Here is a 14,922-nt window from a genome sequence, read left to right as displayed (position 1 = left end):
AATCGTCCTGTAGAGGGTGAAGTTAGGTTTAAAAATCTTACTTGAGACTTATTTCTAAATTTTAATTCTCCATTAGCGGTGCAGCACATGCAAAAATAGTATTTTCATGTTTGACTGTATAATCAGGAATTAAAGAACTTAATTTACAACAGGAAACATAAAATGGCTCAAAAATTGTAACATTTTCTTATTGCTGACTGGGCTTTTGCCCAAAACTTCTTCTTTTACAAGCAGTTTGATAAGCACTTCCCGTAAACAAATTAAGCCTCTTATGAAGTAAATCTGCAAATTTAGTTCTTTGGATTATTATAGTCCAGGCCTCACAGTTAATCCTAATCACAGTAAATTGCATTCTGGAGGATATTAGGAAAGCCATGAAATCTCCAAAACATCAAATGACAGAAAATACTGGACCACATGGCCACTTTATACAGACTAAATAACTGCTCTGGATCCATTTACAAGTAAAGTGATATATAAAAATGGATATATATACAGAGGACACCATACAGCATTGTTCAGAATGAACAAACTGCAGGCAATCCACAATGTATTAATATATATTTATCTTTGAAGTCACTTTGAATATAACAGTTCCTTGAGCTGAATGGGCAGAAAATCCTCTTCTTGTGAAGTAATCCACAGTCTTTCAGGCTAAGAAATTATACATGAAATACATGTGATTCCAGGCTCACAGGGCTGAGGTGCATCTGCTCACCACTTAAAATTTTCTGTCCTATATAGCTCAAACCTTTGGAATAAAAACTGTTAATTATACACAACGGCACAATACTATGAAAATGATTACAGGAAATGCGAATGAGAAGTTAAATCCACATCATCCAGGTCGCAGTCATCTACAAACGTTAGAGCATACAGTTCAAATCTCGGGGACCCAGTAAAGGGGTATCCATCCTTTTGTCAAAGACAGTGTGGAGAGGTAGAAGTCATGTGGCATGGGCGACTGGCTTGTGGAACCAGTAGTATTGCCTTGCAGAAACTGTAAAGCTCAGTCTGCTGTTTACCGTCTAACTAGCAGCCTCACAGGAAAGGAGCTATGCCCACGTTGAACATTTGGCCACATCTACATTTCTTCTGCTAGAAATTCTGTACTATCACCAACAAGATTGTTTCAGCTCTGCATGCCTATCTCATTGTGAAAAGTTAACACCACCATAAAAATGAATAATACAGCATTGGTTTTCATCCCATTGACCTCCGTGAAGGAATGCCTCATTAAACTTTGATTCTGGACTCTGGAAAATATATTAAAATATATTTATTTCCTTTGTGGTCTCTGCACAATTGATCTTTTCTTCATTCGTCTCTTTACTATCTGAAGGTGATGAACCTTCTATTCATGTTTTGAGTGTATGCAAACAAACTAACCCTATGAGTTCATCCTATTTGGAGTTTGCTGCGGGTTAATAGAAAATTGGATCGCACCAAAACCGAGGGGTTGGGAATTACGGCACTGTTTATGAAGAGGGAAACAAATCAAGCACTTTTCTGCTTATGGACAGATGGTGAGAGGAGAAATTAGTGCTGGTCAACCCTCCTCCTATCCGTAACCAAAGCAATAAAATTAATTTCCTGACTAAAAGCCTGGTGCATGCAGAAGGTCATCTGCCTTTCATTTAGAAACATTGTGAAAGCTCAGCCTCCAACTAAAGAGACAGCTAACTTACGGTATAGAAAATAAGAGAGAGATATGTTTCAAGTGCACAGGGACATTAGAAACAAACGAATAGTAAATGGTCAATTTCACATACAGAGGCCCAGAAGAAGATTTGATTAGGCAATAAAAATGCTGTGTTGGTTCCCTGCTGAGATTGAGGATTTAAATACATTCAGCTGAAATTCCTATCTTCAGGAATTTTAACCACAAAATTGCTAGAGTCGCAATGACCGCTTGCTGAAATGGGTAAAGATAACAATTGCATGGCTACAGTTTAGACAAAGAAGAGGACACTTGACTATTCTGGTGTAGGTGGTATTGTGGGGGTCTACTTATCACAGTTGCATTCAAGCAACATAATGTGACATCCCATGGCACTCACTCAAAGCTCATGCATCACTGCTATGGGTTCTTCCAGGGGTTGGCAGACAAGTGTGAGAAGTGTGGGCGAGGATCAGCAAATCACACACATGTTCTGGGGCTGTGAGAAGCTGGAGAGATACTGGGAGGGGGTGTTTGAGATTTTATTGAAGATAGTGAGGGTAGGGGCCGGGCCAGATCCTATGGCAGTGATTTTTGGGGTATCAGAAATGCCGGAGCTGATGGAGGGGAGGAAGGCCGATGTTGTGACCTTCACCTCTCTAGTTGCCCGGCGAAGGATTCTGTTGGAATGGCGGTGGATAACGCCGCTGGGGATGGCGGCCTGGCTGGGGGACCTGTACAACTTTCTCCAGCTGGAAATTATTACGTTCGAATTGAGGGGTTCAGCGGAGGGCTTTGAGACACGATGGAGACTGTTCATGACCATGTTTGCGGGGAGAGGGGGTAAATGGGGGAAAACGTGCAAAACTATGAACTGTGAGGTGTGGAGAATGTTCTTTGTTTTATTATGTTTTGTACCTTTGAATATGTTTGGAATAAAATTCATTTTTTTTAAATGCACCACTGCTATGGCCAACTTTAAAGTTGATTGCTGATGTCTCAAATCAAGGTCTTCTTAAAGAGTGACGTAAAGACTGTGCGTATAATATTAACCCCCAAAAAACAGGTGGGTTTGGGTCAAGTGGCTGGTTAGATATCTTTAATAATCATAATAATCTTTATCAGTGTCACAAGTCGGCTTACATTAACACTGCAATAAAGTTACTGTGAAAATCCCCTAGTCGCCATACTCTGGCGCCTGTTCGGGTCCACAGAGGGAGAATTCAGAATGCCCAATTCACCCAACAAGCACATCTTTCGGGACTTGTGGGAGGAAACCGGAGCATCCGGAGGAAATTCACGCAGACATGGGGTGAACGTGCAGACTCTGCACAGACAGTGACCCAAGCAGGAATCGAACCTGGGACCCTGGCATTGTGAAGCAACAGTGCTAGCCACTGTGCTACTGTGCCGCAGGAGACTTACAATGATGATATCAGACATGTGAGGTTATACTGTGAGGAAAGGCTGAACACGTCGTGTCTGTTGAAAAGAAAGAACTGAGGGATGACCTGTTCGATGTTCTGAAAATTATGAAAGAGTTTGATAGAATAGCTCCACTGGCGAGTAAGAGATAAACTAGAGGCTAACAATGCAGGACAATTACCAAAAAATCAAATATGAAATTCTGAAGAAACATCTTTACCAGAGAGTGTTGAGGTTGTGGAATTTGCTATGATACAGAGCAGTTGAAATAGTATTGATTAATTTAAGAGGAAGCTAGATAACCATTTGAGTGAGAAGGAATAGAGAATTACACTGATAGATTTTTCAAACTTCTTTCACGGGATATGGGTGTCGCTGGCTGTGCCAGCATTTACTGTCCACCCCTTGGGAAGGTGATAGTCAGCCGCATTCTTGAACTGCTGCAGTCCACATGGTGTAGGTGTACCCACAGTGCTATTGGGAAGGGAGTTCCAGTTAGCTGAGGAATGGTGGGAGATGTTCGACTGGAGTATAAACACCAGTATGAACTATTCATACTGAGTGACATTATTCAGTGCTTATTGTCACAAGTAGGCTTCAATGAAGTTACAGTGAAAAGCCCCTAGTCGCCACATTCCGGTGCCTGTTCGGGGAGGCCGGAACGGGAATTGAACCCGCGCTGCTGGCATTGTTCTGCATTACAAGCCAGCTGTTTAGCCACTGTGCTAAACCAGCCCCTATCCCATGTAATTCTGTGTATTCTATGTAATTCTATATGTAATTCTATTTTGTGTAGTTCTATATACGGTCCACATTTGAACTTTATCTAAATAAAGAGATTATTTATTAAATGCTGCTTAAAGGAACAACACCTTTATTTACTTGTCCAGACATGCAATATAATTTGCGCTGAAATACATCACTTGTCCATTGATTAGCAGGTACCATTCCAACATGAAAAAGATGCAAATTGCATTTTCCCTCAACCAAATTATAAAGTTTGCCTAAGTTTTTCTTACCCATTTAACACATTCTACCATCATTGACAAGTTGCATTCAACTGATTTCGTAATTTGTCCAGTAGCAAAAGATGCAAACCTGCCTATATTATGAGTGCTGTCCTGAACCTCTTACTGACCCTATTAAAAAAAAACTGTAGGCTTGTTTATTGAGATACAGCAGCAGATTCACTTCTATAAGGATTCATTTGAATCAAATTTATTGGAATTGGCAAGAGAAATTAAAAGAATCTCTCCAGTGCTAAATGACATATTTATCTTTGAATAAGACACATGCTCTTTTCATATTCCATTGGCAAAAACAGACTTCCTGTAAATTTCCGTCACAGCAACTTATAAAATGCAGAAATGCAAGCTTTCTTTGTTTATAATCATCTCTGAATAAATCAAACTATTGCTAACTTGAAAAGTTTTCATTTTACTGCAAAGAAAATTCTGCTATTGCCCCCATTGCGTAAGTATATTATGTCGGAGTTCAGGGGCGGGATTCTCCGGGAATTGGCGGGGAGGGCAGAAACAGCGCAGTGGAGTGGCGGGAACCACTCCGGCGTCGGGCCGCAACAAAGGTGTGGAATCCTCCACACCTTCAGGGGCTAGGACGGCGAAGGAGTGGTTTGCACTCCGCCGGCCGGCGTGGAAGGCCTTTGGTGCCACGCCAGCTGGGGCGAAGGGACTCTGCTGGCCGGCGCGGGTCCACGCATGCGCAGGAGCGTCAGCGTCTGCTGACGTCATCCCCGCGCATTCGCAGGGGGTTCACCTTCGCGCCGGTCATTGCGGAGGCCTACACGGCTGGCGCGTAGGAATAGAGTGCCCCAACGGCACAGGCCCGCCCACAGATCAGTGGGCCACGACCGCGGGCCAGACCACTGGGGGGGCACCCCCCAGGGCCAGATCACCCCACGCCCCCGGGGACCCCGGAGGCCAGCCACGGAGCTAGGTCCCGCCGCTAGGGACCTACCTTGAATTACGGCGGCGGGATCCTGCAAAAATAGGCGGGAACTCGGCCCATCACGGGCCGGAGAATTCGGGCGCCCCCTGGACCCATTGAGTCGCGCCGGTCCCCGCCATTCTCTGAGGCGGGCGGCGCGATTCACGTCTCAGTGACTTTTGGGAAGTGGGAGAATTCGGAGGCCGGCGGGGGCGGGATTCACGCCGACCCCCGGCGATTCTCCGACCCGGCGGGGGGTCGGAGAATCCCGCCCAGGTGTCAGATGGCTTGGCGCAGTTTATTCTTCAGCAATCTATGTCTCAAGTATTTAATCATTAGGCCCCACAACATTCAGTTAAGCATTTCCAGCTGCTGTTCAAGAAGAAATAAAGAGCAGAGTATAAACCACAACCAGTATTATGGGCCAGGGTTTAGAGAACCGCAAAGTGTATCATGGAGTTCACCTGACCCACAACTTTTACTAGATTGTGGTATGGGGAGCACACGGCCCACTCTACAGGTGTGGTACAGCAGAAATGTAAAAGTATTTTTTAAAGCAAAACAATGTTTATTCTATGAACTCAAGTTAACCTTTTTAAAACATACAGTGAACATCTTAGCAACCATCAATTCAAATACAACCCCCAAGAATACAACACTAAGTAAACCTTTAAGCTTTCCTTTTAACATCCATAAGACTTAAAACATCTTTTACCAGAAGCACATCAGGTTAAAGTCAGTACTGTTATTAGTTTTAAATCACCAGGATCGATTTACAGTCTTTAGGTTACAGAGAAAGACTCTAATACACCTTCTGGCTGTGACTGCAGCTATCCAGCTCTTAAAACAAAACTAAAACACACCCTGCAGCAAACAGCCTAAAACGAAAGTTAAAAGCTGACAGACAGCCCATCTCCACCCGCTCTCTGACATCACTGCAGTAATAAACACGCACTTCTTAATGGTACTCTCACTACAGATACTTATATACACACCCATTTATAAACACCCATTTCTTAAAGGTACTCTCTCATGACAACAGGTACAGAAAATATGTGGAATAAAATATTTGGCTGCCTGACTAGGTCATTACCCGCATCCACGTTATTGCACAGTAAAAGCAACTCCTTTTAGCCACCACCAGGCTTCTCTTTATGAACACGTAAACTAATAAGGAACGCAGAAGTGTGTCTGCAATACATTGCAAGATTGAGGCATTTTGTTATATTTTTCTCTCTGCTGCCCTCTCTGGTGAGGAGGTGTAAAAAATGTTAGTTCAATGATGGCTGCCGTCTTAACAGTGCAATACACAACAGAAAATGATGATGAGGCTGAGATGGAAATTTAATTTGAGAAAGTAAGGACTGAAGAATATTGTGACATATTTTTGGAACTCCCAAAGTTGATGTTGAGAAAGTTTGGTAAATTTAAAGATTGTTCTGTGTGCCCAGTGAGTCAATGGTATGTAATTTAAAAAATGTCACTCAAAGCATATTTAGGGACAATGGAGGATTCAACCCTCACAAAGAGGACTGGTGTAATTACGAATGACGATTACCCATTTGGCTGGAAGTGAACAAAATAGTAGATGAGGATATGGTAAATAATAGAACTAGATGCTTTTGAGGTGGTGTTTAACCAATATTGTCCACGAGACCCTGGTATTATTACTATTCTGAAACTAATGAGATTCTGGAATCATATTACGGACCAACTAAGAATGAGAAAGAGATTACACCGCATGTTGCATTGCATCAAAGATGCAGTTGCCAAGTGAGACTGTTGCAGATTACACCCTTGAATTAAAGAAACTCTCTCGACACTATGGGTATATCATGAACTTAAAAATCGAGCTCCGAAATCTAAAGGTGGCCTATAGACCAATAAGATACAGGCCAGTTCCTGAGCAAAAAATATAACCTCACATGATAGGTGGTCTGCAGTGAACCGCCATGGAAATAACAGAGAAAGATTGTTGGAAATTGCAAGGGAGTTCTAATCCTGAGCTGGCTGGGGTGGTTCCCTGGCTTTCAGTGAGATCCAGACCACAACAGCCAAGTTCACCGCCTCAGAGTCAGAAACTACAGATGCTACTGTTGCCATGGTAGCCACCAGCCTTTTAAATACCCCCATTTGCAGTCAAAGTGGGAAGTCCAGACTGTGGAAAAGTCAGTCAAATACAGACAGCATGCAGGAATAGAGGTAACAGTAATGTCTAAGGTGGCAGCCAGGCACCAGGTCAAGATCATGGTAGATCCAAAGCTGGTTCAGATGTCTAGAAATCCACAAATGCACATATGATAGATGTGAAAACAGAAGTTGATGTTACCAAGCAGGAAGATCAAGAGTTATACGGAGTCAGAAAGCAAGAAAACAACACGTGGAAGAAAGGAATGATAGGGCTGAAGATACAATTGCTACACCCACAGTAAAAATGAAAGTCGGAGATTCACAATTTCCTTTCATTGTAAAGTGCTGCAAAGCTGTAACTACTGCCGCCGGGATCAGGAAATCATCTCCCATTACACATGTGCAGTTACGCCAACCACGTACGTCATCCCGTAATTTAAACAACTGTATCCTACCTTCCCCCGCCGTTCTCCACATTCCTCTCACCTTGGCTTGCTATTCTCCCGCTCCCGTTGCCATTCTCCCCATTCCCCCTAGCTATTCTCTAAACTGCCACACCACGCCCCCCATTCCCCTTGCCACTCTCCCTGTTCCTTCGCCATATTCCTTGTTTCCCCCTCAGCTTTCCCTGCTACCCTCACCATTTTCCTCACTTCTCCCACTGCTATCTATTCCAGGGACAAGCCAGGAGTGAGGGATGCTGGGGCAGTCGGGGGGTGGGGGGAGGAATGAGATATGAAGAGATCAAAAGAGGGAATGTAGCAACAGGAATAGGGGAAGCCGAGAGAGGAATAGGGAAACCGGAGAGGGGGAGAGGGGAATAGGGGAGATGGAGAAGGGATTAAGAGAAGCAGAGAGGGAATAGGGGAAGCGGAGAGGGCAAATAGGGGAAGCGGGGAGGGGGATAGGGGAAGTGGAGAGGGGAATAGGGGAACGAAGAGCAAATTGGGGAAGCAGAGAGGGGAATAAGGGAAGCGGAGAGGGGACTAGGGGGAAGTGGAGAGGGGAATGGGGGAAGCCAAATAAAATAAGGGAAGCAGAGTGCAGAATAAGGGAAGCAAAATGGGAATAAGGGAAGCGGAGAGGGGAATAAGGGAAGCAAAATGGGAATAAAGGACGCGGAGAGAGGAATAAGAGAAGCAAAATGGGAATAAGGAAAGTGACAAGGTGAACAGGGGAAGCAGCCGTTACATTTTTAATCCATAGGGCGGCATGGTGGCGCAGCGGTTAGCACTGCTGCCTCACGGCGCTGAGGACCCGGGTTCAATCCTGACCCCGGGTCACTGTCTGTGTGGAGCTTGCACATTCTCCCCGTGTTTGTGTGGGTCTCAGCCCCATAACCCAAAGATGTGCAGGGTAGGTGAATTGACCACACTAAGTTGCCCTTAATTGGGGAAAAAATCAATTAGGTACTCTAAATTTATCACATTTTAAAAAACATTTTTGATCCATTGATGAATTATTGGACATGTCACTTTAAGACAAGAAGCCTGTACCATTAATTCAAACAAAAGAATGCTGTTCTGGTCTCCACTGGTGATTACAGACTGGCCGGTATCAGTGGTGACTCAGTTTGCTTGATTGGCTGGTAGCCAATGAATTGGCCCAAAAGGCTGTTTAATGTTCCCGGTAACAGGTGGTGATTGGATCTGTTCCCACTGGGATGTTTTCAGAGCCACAATGTTTTTGTTTTCGTTTTGGTTTGTCTCCTGCCAGCTCAGAGAGAAGACCCACTCTCCCTCCTCTCTGTTTTTTCTCCAAGAATGCCATGTTTCTTAACTGACAGAAAGCTTGCATGAATCTGTTTACAGGAGAACCATTACAGGCTGTACAGGCAAAGTTCATGAATCTGCTAACTCTCCCCAGAAAGGCTGGGGTGAATCGACGATTTTTCTCCAGAAGGCCTGCTGCTTGGGGTACGACATTTGCTGAAACTACAGAGGCCTGAAGTCAGGCCACGAACTGAAAGCAAAGTTTGAAGAAACATGGACTCTGTCTCTCCAAGGAAATTGTGAGTACAGGCTGCAAAGCCAAAACTGTTATCGACAAGCGTATTGTGAAGAAAGCATGCTGAGAACCATCATCTGAAGCAAAAACTCTTTTCTCTTTCGCCTACATTTTTCCCCTTTTCCACCCCTCTGTGTTTGTCTGTCTGGTGTGTGACTGTAGAGTGTGGGAAGACAAGTTAAAGTCGGAGTAAGGAACTTAATAATATTTAACCAACTGTATCTGCTGCGTATTTCATCATTATTCGTGTTATAAATAAACAGTAATTGTGTTTCAACTTACAAACCTGGTGACTGTAATTGTTGGGCAGCCAAGGATCAAAGACTTTGGGTAGTTTGATAACAATTATTGATTAATTCACTTGTATTGTGACTACGGGATGAGTGGGGATGGAATTGACCACACACTTGCCCAGGATGTTGAAACAAGATAATATTCTGAGCTTGCTGACAGCACAGAATCTCACTCACGTGCAGCAGTATCACACCCATAATTTCCCAATAGATGCTGACGGTGGGTAAAGCTCCCTTCCAACAGCATGCACAGGAATGTTGCCCCAAATATATACCTGTCTTCCTCCAAAGGGCAATACTCCAGTTCAGAATGAAGGCCACAGACATTTGGAGAAATAAAGTCAGACATTGATACATTTACTCAGGACAATCAAGAACAATGGATGGGCTGTCACATCAGTGAAGGAGCTCCCAACAAACACTGGCACTGAAGGGGAATATGAAGTCCCTTTCCATTGACTATATCATGAAACTGTTTTCAAAGGTAAGGGAGGAAGGAGCACAATGGCAGATTTTATGAGTATCTTTTCAGGCCACCCCTTCGACAAAGGGAGTGGGAGAGGGATGTCAGGGACCAAGTCCCAGCTTCCTGTAGGAAGAAAAATAGCAAAGGTGGCAAGGGCATTCAGGCTATGGTTTTACTGAGGAAGAAAGGTAAAAAGGTTAGAAGATTGATGTGAGATTCCATGCCCTGAATTTATTAGCACCTGAAACTGAGTACAATTCCAGCAGGATGCCAAAGGCCCAAGGCATCCCTAATTTTTTCCTTGTGCCATAAAATATTAATGCAGGTGGGATTGGGCATTAATCCACTTGTCTGATGCAGCATGCCTGGAAGGGCTGTGCCAATTTTGCTCCCTGCTAAGGTGCACAGATGTGTCCAAAGAGAAAAATGGCAAATAGGCCAGGGCAGCAAGAGAGGTTGGCAACCGCTCACAGTTGTTTTGGGGAGGACTCCAGTTTCTTCCAATTTCTCCAGAAACTACGCTCCTGCACAAAAAGGTGCCTTTTTTTACTTACCTCCAGCAATCCCATTAAGGAACATTAAGGCTGCCCATGACCTAGAAATACTAGCTGAAGCTTGGCCATGACCAATTTTGCAATAGCTGGAATGTCTATGCAGATCGACCACAGTCCTCTGCTCGTCTAAGCTGGTTATCACTGTGCCCGGTGTGGACTCTTAAAATGGTCATATCAATATTATATTTGGGCCCTATCATTTAAGTCAAGCAAAATTATCCAACAATGTAGGGAAGCATGGTGTGTTCTTTGTTTTGCATCATTATGCAAAGATAAGGTACCCTGCTTGAACTAAGTGCATCAGATTAGAACTACTGTCCTGTATGTTCACTGAATGTGAAATAAAGCAACTTAGCAATTCATATTAACATTTGCCTCGTAATGTATTTGTTCGGTCCATCTTCAGATTGAAACAGCAATTATGGAAGACATGAATACCCTACTTAGGTCACAAGGGGCATTACAGACTAGGGTTCATGATCATACAAGTAGATAAAGAAAAGTATGAGCCATCCCTCACAAAAAACAGACTGCCTATGGGAAGCTCCTCCATTGTGCAGTATGCACAATACGTGGGCGGCACGGTAGCACACTGGGTAGCACTGTTGCTTCACAGCTCCAGGGTCCCAGGTTTGATTCCCGGCTTGGGTCACTCTCTGTGTGGAGTCTGCACGTTCTCTCTGCGCCTGCGTGAGTTTCCTCCGGGTGCTCTGGTTTCCTCCCACAAGTCCTGAAAAATGTGCTGTTAGGTGAATTGGACATTCTGAACTCTCTCTCTGTGTACCTGAACAGGTGCCGGAATGTGGCGACTAGGGTTTTTTCACAATAACTTCATTGCAGTGTTAATGTAAGCCTACTTGTGACAATAAAGATTATTCTATATGGCAGTATCACTGTTCTAAGTGACAGAGGCTAGGGCAGACCTAGCAGCCAAAAGCTGGGCCTCCATGAGGTATTTTGAATGCCAGGAAACTTCCCATTCTGAGCCAAGATGGAGCCCAGCGTAGAAGTGCAAGAGATATGGCTTAGGTTTTTTCTGAAGTCTCTCATATGTGTTTTGAGCTTAAAAACTTCCATTATATCAATGTCTTGCTGCAATGGGCATTACAAAAATGACCTGCTTCTGAAAACTGTTGAACTATCTATGAAACTGCCAAGACACCCCAACCCCCAAGAGCCCAGGATTACAAAGAACTAAGGTAGTTAATTTAATTGGCACAGAATAGCAAGATAAGTAACTTTATCCATTTTTCTCATGTTTTTTTCTTGAAGATATTTAGGTTCTCATAGGACATCATGTCAGTTTAGAACATAGAACATACAGTGCAGAAGGAGGCCATTCAGCCCATCGAGTCTGCACCGACCCACTTAAGCCCTCACTTCCACCTTATCTCCTTAACCCAATAACCCCTCCCAACCTTTTTTTGGTCACTAAGGGCAATTTATCATGGCCAATCCACCTAACCTGCATGTCTTTGGACTGTGGGAGGAAATCGGAGCACCCGGAGGAAACCCACGCAGACTCGGGGAGAACGTGCAGACTCCACACAGACAGTGACCCAGCGGGGAATCAAACCTGGGACCCTGGCGCTGTGGAGCAACTGTGCTACCCACTGTGCTACCGTATTGCCCCATCTTGTCTGCTCTTATTCTACATTAATTAGTTTTACCCCAGTACTGTCCCTCATACAAATGGAGTTCCCAATGGAAATTCACCAAGCCAAAGTGACTCATTTGAACTAATTATATAAACTCAAAGTTGTTGACACTGTTTGGAAGAAGAGGACTTGTAGAGGAATGCCAGGCAGGTCAGACCGTACAAAACAAGTATCTGTGTTTCCCCCATTATCCGGATATTGTGAGAACTCCCCTGTTCTGTTTCAAATAACAGCATCTGAAGAGGCAGACTGGGCCTCAGTTTAACATCTCGTTCAAAAGACATCACTTCTACAAACAACGTACATTACATTTCCATCTCGCTGGTTGTACTCCTGTTTCTAGAGGTGGCGTTGACCTCTCCTAACCTCGTGGTCTGAGGTGGAGAATCCTATCACTGAGCACTGCCCTAAAAACAGCCATGCATATTTTTTTTAAATCACAATTGCCCGATATGTAATGACAATGTTGCTTTTTCACTGTGACTTCCACTGAGAGCTTTGAAACCAATAGGGAACAAAGATTTGCCACAAAGCGGTTCACTAATGAGCCGCCCTCGAAATGTGTATTTAACCAATGCTATTTATGCTTTTAGAAGCAGTGAGAGAGAACAGTTTATTTCTGGAATGGTACATGAAGATAGCACATAATCTTCCATCGACTCGTCTCGCTGCACAATGCTGAAACTTGCCTTGGGCCAGTTTTCAAGCGAAGTCCAACATGTTCGAGTGGGCTGGTCAGGGAACTTCACAGCAAACTCCAAAACAGTCTCCAATGGCTCACTGCGCGCGGTGTGTCAGTCCACAGCCCCGGGGCGGGGACCCCGCCGATCCCCTCCACCTCCTCCCTCTTCTCTATCACACAAGAAATCGCTAAAGTGCTCGGACACCCGCAGATCCGGCAGATACTTTGCACTGCCTGGGTCTGCGGCAAATCCGCCAGACTTGGCTGGGAGCCTCAGATATTGCACAGTCCGTGCTCTCGCCAACAATGTATGCAGCTTCCACCTCCCAGCAACATCAACCTAACAAAGCGTTTTGAGCATCACTACATCGCCCGTGATAATCTGCTCGCTTCCTGGGAGATATCGTGCATCGACTGCAACAACAAAAAAACGGCCCATTGGTTGCAAACGCTAGCCGCTCGGTTTGCTACCATATTAACAGTTTGCAAGTGTCTGCCTCTGACAAGTGCCATCAGCATGGTTATATGTAAACAGCCTGACCGTGCTGGAAGCAAGATACCCCAAAATATCATCTAAAGGCCGCATGCACCCTAGCTCGCCACTCTCCCAAACTTCCACTCGCTGTCATTGAAGGAGCGTTCAGTCAGTGAGTTCTCTCGCAGGGTAACATTAGTAACGGGCTCCATTACAGCAAGTGCCAGGACCGTTCTCCTTACTCAAGATTACCGGCAGGTCCCCCTCCCCCCCCCCCCCACACCCAAAAAAAAGTACACTTGAAATCGCGGCTTCTGTAAAACTCGCCACAAAAAAACACTTGCCGCCAGCCCGGCAGGTTTTCATATAACAGTTTCTGTTTTTGCAGCTGCCTTGGTACAGTAAATGCATTTTTATTTCGGGCGCGCGTAAGCTTTTAAAAACAGGGTGGTGAGCACCAAGGGGCCACTCAACCTCCACTTCAAATGCAGAGCCATCAACTTACTTCTATCCAGTGTTGGGCTTCAGTGAAAGCTGGAGCTGGACCCACATCCTGCGGCTGGTTCTCAGCTGCCCAGTCCCCGTCTCTGGCGCTGGGACTGGCCATTTCCAACCGCGCAGTCCTCAAAGCACTCCGGCTGAATCAGAATTAGGCGGATCCCAGTGACACAACTGCTTCACACTGGCTTTTCTCTGAAGGGAGGGTCGAAAATCGCGGTTCTTGTGTGTGTGTGTGTCCGTCCCTTAGCTTGAGCAACGCCGTGCTGATCAATCAGATCCGCTATAGAGAGGCTGGCCGCTGGGCGCCGTAAACTGAACCAGTGCTAAAAATAAAGAGGGCAAATCCAGCGTATCCAATACAAATCCAGGGCCACCACCTCCGACACCGAGAGGGATGGCTCTTCCAGGACGTCCAGTTCATACAGTCAAGGCAGGTCGGCAGGAATGTTATATGTCATGGAACCCGATGAGAGAAATACTCAATGAGATTTAAACGCAGATTGAGGCTTCCCTCAGGCTGTGAAAAGCTGGTGTTTTCATTGCTTGTGTGTGGGAGAGAGGGGAGGGCGAGGTGAGATGCCAACAAAACTGCTGCAAAGGCAACGCACTAAACATGAATTCTAGGTGCATGGTATGAATGGAGTGAAACATTGATTTTTGTCAATTATCAGTTAGCTGATGTGGGCCTTTGCTTTGCTCCACCGGAAATGCCACGTTTATCATGCCACGGTGAAGATCTTTCGATTTTTCGCACGGTATACCACAAGTAAAAACACCATCCTTTCTGACAAACTACCTCCCCATCGGGTATATGTCCAAACACACACTGGATTGCTGAAATCAGAGGCGACACCGTTCTGCTTTGTCCCCAGCGAGCTCGGAGCATTGACAGAAATTACGATTATGTCAATCGTTTAAACCGTTATGATGCCCGGAGGTGCATAACTGAAAACTCAAAGTGCCTTGTAGCATCATTCAGGGATTGAGTATCAAATGAAATAAGTTTTGCAGGTTCACCGAGTATCTCGCTGCACGCTGTCCTGCACCACGTCTCCATTGTAGTGACATTTTAAGGGTTAATTTGTGAACATATTTACAAACACTCAAACAAGCAGGTACGAATG

At 44.8% G+C, this 14,922-nt stretch overlaps 1 protein-coding gene across 11 annotated transcripts in view; it reads right to left on the bottom strand.

The window, feature by feature from the left end:
* The window catches only part of LOC140408856 (LIM and calponin homology domains-containing protein 1-like), a 566,047-nt gene extending 551,736 nt beyond the window's left edge, over window positions 1-14,311 (bottom strand). For 3 of the 11 annotated variants that reach the window (XM_072496649.1, XM_072496653.1, XM_072496652.1), the window contains exon 1: window positions 13,803-14,309. In XM_072496649.1, the coding sequence (XP_072352750.1) occupies window positions 13,803-13,904 (102 nt within the window). In that variant the 5' untranslated portion in view covers window positions 13,905-14,309. Of the gene's footprint in view, window positions 1-13,802 lie in introns of all 11 variants that reach the window. The other 8 variants (XM_072496656.1, XM_072496657.1, XM_072496654.1 and 5 more) reach the window with 6 other exon arrangements.
* Between the last annotated feature and the right edge of the window lie 611 nt (window positions 14,312-14,922).

Source organism: Scyliorhinus torazame, chromosome 3, assembly GCF_047496885.1.
Source record: "Scyliorhinus torazame isolate Kashiwa2021f chromosome 3, sScyTor2.1, whole genome shotgun sequence".
NCBI lineage: Eukaryota > Metazoa > Chordata > Chondrichthyes > Carcharhiniformes > Scyliorhinidae > Scyliorhinus > Scyliorhinus torazame.
This window is presented reverse-complemented; position numbering and strand designations above follow the sequence as displayed.